This window comes from Merops nubicus, unplaced genomic scaffold (genome assembly GCF_000691845.1).
Source record: "Merops nubicus isolate BGI_N331 unplaced genomic scaffold, ASM69184v1 scaffold23429, whole genome shotgun sequence".
Lineage (NCBI taxonomy): Eukaryota > Metazoa > Chordata > Aves > Coraciiformes > Meropidae > Merops > Merops nubicus.
Window position 1 is genome coordinate 251 of NW_008631973.1, and position 8,039 is coordinate 8,289.

General features: G+C 53.9%; 1 protein-coding gene across 1 annotated transcript in view; it reads right to left on the reverse strand.

The window, feature by feature from the left end:
• LOC103780132 (amino-terminal enhancer of split-like) overlaps positions 1-7,992 on the reverse strand; it is a gene marked incomplete at its 5' end in the record, with an annotated part of 8,190 nt that extends 198 nt beyond the window's left edge. The window contains 6 exon segments of the mRNA XM_008947782.1: positions 1-29; positions 721-795; positions 2,236-2,298; positions 3,985-4,029; positions 6,358-6,421; positions 7,895-7,992. The exon segment at positions 1-29 is cut by the window's left edge and continues 1 nt beyond it. Of these exon segments, the coding sequence (XP_008946030.1) occupies positions 1-29; positions 721-795; positions 2,236-2,298; positions 3,985-4,029; positions 6,358-6,421; positions 7,895-7,992 (374 nt within the window).
• Between the last annotated feature and the right edge of the window lie 47 nt (positions 7,993-8,039).

Below are 8,039 nucleotides of genomic sequence, written 5' to 3' on the forward strand. Positions count from 1 at the left end.
TGCGACAGCTGATGAGCTTGAAGCTGCTGCTGTAGAGAATGATGGACAGACAGGAGAACAGGAGAGAGATATTGTCATTTTGAGTGCACCTGGACCTCAACCCAAGGGCCTGGGCTGCTCAGACAGACTCTCTCAGCAGACAAGCTTAAAACCAGGACTTCAGGGTCCTGGAAGGCACCACAGCCTCATGGGAAAGAAAAACCTGAGCCAACCAACCCCCCACCTCCCAAACAGTGTAGGTGGAGTCCTTGGGCTATGACTGCCTCAAAAGAAGACTCAACAGCACGTCCCCAGCACAACACACAGCCCTTAGCCTACAGGTCATCTGGCCCCAGACTCTGGCATGCTCCAAGGATGAGGTCCAAGCCCTCCCAACCTTGACCAAGAACAGCTGGTGCTTCAATATTCAAGGAGATGCTGCAGTTTGTGCTCAAAACAAAAGCTCGTCTCCTTGCATTCTGCTGGGACAGAGGAATCCATGCTCCCCTGCAAGCCCATGTCCATGGCACAACAACTATGGACAAAACCAGCCCCAAGCCAGCAGGGCTCGCCCAGCACTTGGCCTCATCCCAGCAGGGCTGCAGCTCCACACCCGGTGCATCCTGCTCCCAGCACGTGAGGCACATCCCCAGGTCACAATTCCCCTGCCCAGTTCCGTCTCCAAGGCCAAAGACACAGATTCCTGTCCCTCTGAACCCAAACTAAACATGCATCACGTACACGGATGATGGAGTTCAGCTCTGGTGCTGTAACCTGCTTGGCTCGTTCAATGGCACCCAGGACTTGCTGCTGATGCTGGAGTGGAGAGAACAGAGGAATTCAGGGTCATTTCTAGTATCACAGGGGAAGAGAACAGGGACTGAGCCCTGCTGGGTCTGACACACACACACGTATGTTACCTCAGCTGCTAGCACAGAGACGCCAGAGCCCAGCAGTGGGCTTTTTAAGCCCGCAGCAGGAGACATCTACACACACTTCATTTGTGACAAGGCCCTTCCACCAGTGAGGCTCACAGCAGCAAAGAGCAGGGAAGGAGGCACATTTGTCTCATTCCAGTTGTTCACCACAGGGTTAAGCACATCCCCCCCTTACTCCCATCCTTGTCCTGCTCTGCACAGGTCCAGTGATCCTTGGCCAGAAGGGCTCCAATGCAGGCAATGCCTCTCCCCCTGCCTCCTCTCTCCTACCCAGACCTGACACAAAGTGAGAGGCCACAACAAAACAAGCCCTAAAATCAGAAGCAGTTTGGGAAGCTCTCCACCCTTGGGACACATCCCATGTCCCAGCTGCAGCAGCTGGAAGATGTTGCTGTGGAAGAGCCCAGCATAGCTGCTCCAAACACAGGTAGGAAAAAGAACTCTATCACATACTTTAAAAAACAGAGGACAACTTGGGCTTGCTCCTCAAAGCACAAGGTTTCCGAACACAAGGCCTGTCCACTGCACTTCAGCAACTGGATTTTTTCAACTTGGCAGCAGGACAGAGTTGGGGAGGGTGAAGGGGTGGCATTAAGACACAAAAGGTTTAGTTGTGGCTTAGTTATTAGGCAGCTCTGATCTGATCAGCAAGCCCCTTTGTCTCCCCTGAGAACAGGTGGGTGGGAAAAACGCACCCTGTCCCCAGCCCCACAGCTAGCCCAGGCTGAGAAACTGCCTCCGTCCCACAGCCAGTCCTGACCAAAAAAACAGCTACGAGAACAGAGGTGGAGTTCAGCCTCTGCAGGATTGTGTGGGGAGGTGGATATATACAGCACTAGAGGTGCTTCATCTTCCTCCTGCCTTGGGCAGCAACTCTCAAGCCCTCCCAATTAATTTCTCAGGGGAGTGGGAGGAGCCCATCAACTGTATTCATTAATGAGGCAGAGGAACCAGATCTCAAGGAGGAGCCATGTGGAGGTATTTTTTTTAAACACCTCCCTCTCACAGTTAGCTGCCCATGCAGAAGTGGCTGGTGACTCAGGAATCACAGAGAGAACAGAGCCAATCTCGGTGCACAGCCACCAGCAAGGGGCACAGGGGCACGTTGGCCCCCACACAGCACCTCAGGGGGCTGCTCAAAGGCCTCCAGACCAAACCTGACTTGAAGGGCTGGTCCCCACAGCAAGTGGTAAGGTTCCCCAGACTAGGAGCAAGCAGCTGCCTGTGCAGGAGAGCCATGGCACCTTGCTGCCCAGAGCGGGACGGGGCCTCTGCTCCCCCCTGCAGGGCTCCCCCGCGGCAGAGCTGGGGGACTCACCTCTTGCGAAAGGTAGGGCAGAACCTGCGCACAAATCCCATTTAGCCTCTTGACGATTTCAGCCTAGAAAGCAGGAATAATGGAAAGGCAATGCATCAGCTGTCTCAGAACTGGCAACCCTCAGCACCAGCTCCCCCACCTTCACCCTCCCCAGGCAGGACTCAAGTATGGAACAACCCTGGAAAGATGCTGGCAGTGTCCCGGTGCTCACGACAAGGGGTGGGCAAGCACCTCCCTACATAGCTAAATGAATCAATACTGCTGAGGGCAAAGACCTTTTTCAGTATTCTTCAATATTATCTTCCCTCTCCAGGTCTCCAATGTTCATTTAATGAATTGGCAGCAACCAGAGAGGAAAGTTCTTACAGACTGAGGTGGGGATGTGTTGAATTACTTTTGCCATGTGGACACAAACATAGGAGCTGCCTCTGCCGAGAACTCTGCTCTGGGTCCTCAGACTCCCCCTCCCCAAAGGCAAGCGTTCACCTGCTGCCAGGCTGCAGCACTGGGGCCATTCAGGGACACCACAAGGACTGGGCAGCTTCTTCACCGTGAGGGTGCTGAGGCACTGGAACAGGTTGCCCAGAGAAGCTGTGGATGCCCCATCCCTTGAAATGCTGAAGGCCAGGTTGGATGGGGCTTTGAGCAACCTCTTTAAGGTCCTCTCCAGCTCAAACCATTCTGTGATTCCCCAGCCTCATATAAGCAGGTGGCAAATTCTGGGGCGTTAAATGCTTTTGTCCTGGGAAAGAGTAAAGCTCTTCACAAATCACTTTCCAATAGCATTAAAAGACATACAGAGCCCCAGGATTTAGGGATGCACTGGAACGAGCAAAGGGGCTCCCACCAGCACCACAGGGGAGTGGCCTAGGCTGTGAGACAGTTTATAGGACAGCAGCGAGGACTCGCGGCTTAGATCCTTTATCAAGGTGTAAGTTTCCCAGGGAAGCCAGTCTCATGGGCTTACCAATGAAGGTGATGGGACTGGAGGTACCAAGTGCTTTTGTGGGGAGCAGAATTATATTGAGGCTTAAAACTGACCCACTACACTCAGATGACTTTGTGATTGGAAGCTGAAGCCAGAGAGTCAGGCTCAGAGAAGGAGGCTCATGTTGTTAACAGTACAGGTAATTAGCCATCAGGGATAGTTAACAACTTAACCACTAGTGAAGGTAATGAACAAACTTATCCAGGCTGCAGCACAGTCTCCACCACAATGAGCCTTCTTAGGACTGCCATTGTGTCACCCAATCACAGCCCAAGAGAAGTGCTCTCTGGCTTGATTGCAGCAGGAACACCAGGGAGCCAGAGGAATTTGTCATGTTGAGGTGCTCACGAGAAGCCTTCCTGAGCTCCAGGGTAGGTGGCAGGGCCAGGAACACACCCAGGGCCTGGGAGGAGGGTGGAAAGGACATGGGGTCATCTCCTGTCCTCCACTCCAGGTTTGAATCTGCTGACTGACCTTGAGCTGCAGCTCCAGACCCTGCCTGACCTGCACTGCCCTTCCAGTGCTTAAATACCTGTTCAGGCCCTGAGGAGAACCAGGCTGTGCTCACAGCCCAGGGTGGAAGGTCTCAGTCCAGCACTACGATCCTGAGAGGTGGGGAGTCCCTGCATTTCAAAACCAGCTCTGATGTTTTACAGGCTCATGGGACAGCCATGAAATGCCACTGAAGTGAGAGAGGGCAAAGCACAGCAGACAACTCACCCTCCCCGAGAATTTGAGCACTTGGAAATGCCTTCCCCTACCTGTTTATGCATTTCAATATTCAGCCCATAAGACATCTCGTAATACTGCAGAGAAGGAGAGAAGAAAACAAAAGAAATTTTACGTCGAGTCTCCACCAGGTAAAGCGGCTCCAAACAGCAGTGCTTTGAACTACTACAGCTTTCCTAGCAAGGTCTTCTACAAAGGCTGGGCAAGGACAGGAGGAGAGACCAGCCCTGGCAAACAAAGATACCAGGAGGCAAACACAGAGATCCTCTCCAGGTCTAAGGCAGAAGCACCAAACCCAGGCACTCCCTGCCTACGCTGCTCCAGACTTACACTGCTGCAGAGACCTGGGAACTTGCCAGCTGGGCCCCACACAACACCCCTCGCAGACACCTTTCATCAGTCTGCATTAAGGTGAGAGTGATGCTGCTTGAAACCCAAAAAAAGTCTCAGGGATGCGTAGAATTCTGTATCTACAGCCAAAAGAGAGGCAGCCTGACTCTACGAGCTCTGCCTGGCCGATATCCTAAAGCCCACGTGGCTGCTTCAGCAGCAAATGGAAGAGATCACAACTGGGCTTCATCTAGCAAGTAACAGATCCAGCTGCACACAGCTCCAGCTGTTCAAGAAGCTATGCAGAAAAAAAAAAGAAAAAAAAAAAAAAAAGAAGCCACCCAGAAAACCCCCACACAGCAGCAACAGGCAGCTACAGAGCAATCTACTGGCAGAAGAAGCTAATTCCTGATGCCTGGAAGAAGCTGTTTTAAGGCTGACGTTTGAGAGTTCAGAAATCTCCTCCCTCAGTTTGCACGCTGCAATCCCGATTTTTCCAAAGGGGAAGAAAAACCCACATCTGTGCTCATTTAATTCAAGGAGAAGATTACTGGCATTTTGGTACTGACGCCACAAGTCTGAGAAGTGCCCAGCTTGGCATTGCCAGGATCTCAGTCTGCTCTAACATCACTGCTGGCTCTCGAGGCTTCTCTGCATTCTGAGGACTGAGCAGAAAGCAGGAATCCGACCCCCAAGCTGCCAGTTGTGACTTACGCAAAAATCAGAGCAGCTGTAGCAGCTCTGCACGTTCACAGGAACCCTCCTCTTCGCGTCCTGCCACTCGCTGTGGTGGGGAGCAGGAGCAGCTCTGCGCGACTCCCGCTCAGCCACGCAGACGAGGCGGGAGCCGCTGCGCCTGCAGAGCCCCGCGAGCTGCACGACGAGCAATAGCCCTTCCTCCCTGCCATTGAGGGAACCTGGATCTATTGTGGTGACTGTTGGCATTAAGGGAAAAAAATATCCATCAGCCACACCTGCAGATGAGTCTCCACGCAGGCTGCAAGGCCCAGGAAACATTTACCAGTGAGAATGGGCCAGGCTTCCCCACTAATATACACCACAAGCTGCGACCTCTTCTCCTTGTTTCCCAGCTCCTCGCACACCTTGCTCCCCACAGCCTTGTAGCCTGGATACACGGGCAGTACGGGAAGATTGAGGGCCCACCTCCCTTATTTCTGGTTTTAAAGTCCTAACTCTGCTCAGAAGAGCTGCTGCTAAGTTTCTACATCTTGTCTCTTCCTTCCAGGGCAGGTGCAGCAGCCAGGAACCAGGCATCAGCTCATCTCTGTGGACAGCATCACAACCTCCAGTTAACTCCTTGACAGGAAAGGAGCAGACCACAGCCTTGCCTGGCATCCTTCCCCTCTGCTAGAAGGGCTCTTCCAGGTGTGGGAGGACAGAGGCATCGCCTGGCACACAAACTGTCACCTGCCAACAAGAACATGGCTGTCTCCTGGCAGACTGCTCTTTAGAATTACAGCTCGGGCTGCTGCCACACATGGCACCACATCTTGTGCCTTTACCAGGCACTGCCCTGAGATTTGAACTGGGACATATGCACTGGTGAGACATACTAGCACTAAGCACCACAGGACTGCAGGGGGTCATGAGAAGGTGCCCAGGGTTTAACTGGTTTTTGCTTCCAATTCCCATCAGGCTTATGGAGTTTCCCAGCTTCATGACTTCTCAGAGCGCCACGTTGTCTTTCACTGGCCATAACTGTCCTAGAGTCCCCAGATGCCTGCACACCAGCACCTTGCAGCTCCTTCTCAGGTGTTAAGAGGGAACAGGGAGTAGGGTCAAGCAACCAGGCAGCAGCAAGGCCAAAGACACCACCGACAGCATCCAGCCACTGGGCCCCTTGGTTCTCTGTGTCCAACAGTTCTCTGCTGCTTCTCCAATTTCAACAATCCATCGCATGCAGACAACACAAAATGTAAAAAAAGCCCCATTTTCAGCAAAGCCAATGCCAGCCTTGCCTAGAGACCTGCTGCTCCCCCCAGGCACAGGCACCTGCTTGCCAGAGCACTCACCACACCACCCACAGGCTCTTGGCTGCTGGGGCCCATCCTTACCATGACGTAGTGACGCTGCATCTCCGATTTCTCACTGGCTAGTTTGTCACATTCCAACTTCAAGCTGAAAAGCCAGAAAACAGTAAGAAAATCACAAACAGGAGGAGAGAGAGAATTGATCGCCACGGAGCAGCTGCTTCCTGCACAACCCTGTCCTGGCCAGGCTGGCTTCTCGGCACCACCATCCAGACTCCAAGGGGTGGTCAGAGCTGGGCCACAACGCGCTGGCACAGCGGCGACAGCAGCAGCATCCGCTCCCACCTTCCCAGCTGAACTGCCACCAACACATGCTCAGGAGAAGCGGCACAAGGCCACCCACCAGCTGGACACCGACCCCCCCCAGCAGGAAGCAGACACTGGGCAGAAGCAGAAGCAGCTGCCCAGAGAGGGGTTTGCCTTCCCTCAACACATTGCTGGCAGCTGGGGATGGCTTCTAGCAGGGGCCTGTCTGCAGCACTCAAGAGATGCTCCAACACAACTTGAAAACCAAAGCCAGATCCATTTCTGGATGGTGGGAGGAGGAGGCCCAAGTGCAGCACACCCCTCCAGAAGAAAGGAGTTTTTTCTCTCCCCTAGATTCTTCATACCCTTCAGAGAACGTGCCACTGCTCCCAGTGTTTTATGAGACTCGAACTCACCAGCCGAGCAACTGCAGCCACCATGTCCTGTGGTTTTATGTTTCAAACAAGAAACAGCTTCACCTACACAAAACCTGCTTCTTCTTGAGCAGGTTAAGTCCGAGGGGGTGGACTGGGCTGGGGGTCAGTCTCCCTTCCAACAGGCATGTTTCTTAGGCTCCCCTACTCCCTTGCTGGCACTGCCCAGAGACATGGAGACACCAGGAAATGGCCATTTCCCACCAGTTTTTCTGTCTGCTCCTGTTGGAGCCACAAAGCTGTGTCCCATCCACTAAGCGAAGGCCAGGCTGGAGGAAGGCAGACAGCGAAGTCACAGATGCACAGCACTGAGGCACGTGCCACAGCCAGCACCCCGCAGCCTGCTGGGCCAAGGCAGAGGGCATCACCCACCTGATTTTACCCAAGAGCTTCACATTTATTTCAGACACACACAAAGCAACAGATTGTCACAAGCCAGCTTCAGGTCAGCAGAAATATTTCCACACATACACACACAGAAAAGCGGAAGCTTTTGGATTTAAGTGCTCCCTGCAGCATTCACTGTCCAAGAATGGCAGCCAGCGAGAAGAACCGAGGAAAACTCCCAGCAAGAGGCAGGAGGCCTGGCAAGGCTCCACACGGTCCTGGCCGAGCAGCACTCGGAGAAAAGAGCTCGGCTGGCGAGGGAAGATGCACATTCTGCTTGCTGGGCTCCCAAGTGGACACAACTAATTCCTCGCCTTAGGTCCTCCTCTAGCCAAAGGTGACCCAAGCTACACAACTGGGACCCCTCCGTGGCGCTCCCGTTTGGCCCGTGCAGCAAAGCAATGAAGCAGAAGAGCCGGAGCGATGCCGGTGAGTCCTGGTCAGCGCTGCGGACACTGCGGGGAGACCCGGGCTGAGCTCGCGGGGGCACATACCTGTGGTACTGGGCCTGCAGGAGCTGGAACTCGTCCTTGATGCGGTCGCAGGAGTCGGAGGTCGTGAACTTCAGCTGCTGCGGCAGGTGAGAGGAGCCCTGGAACGAGAAGGGAGACCGCTGGGTGCGGGGCAGGCGGCCGGCAC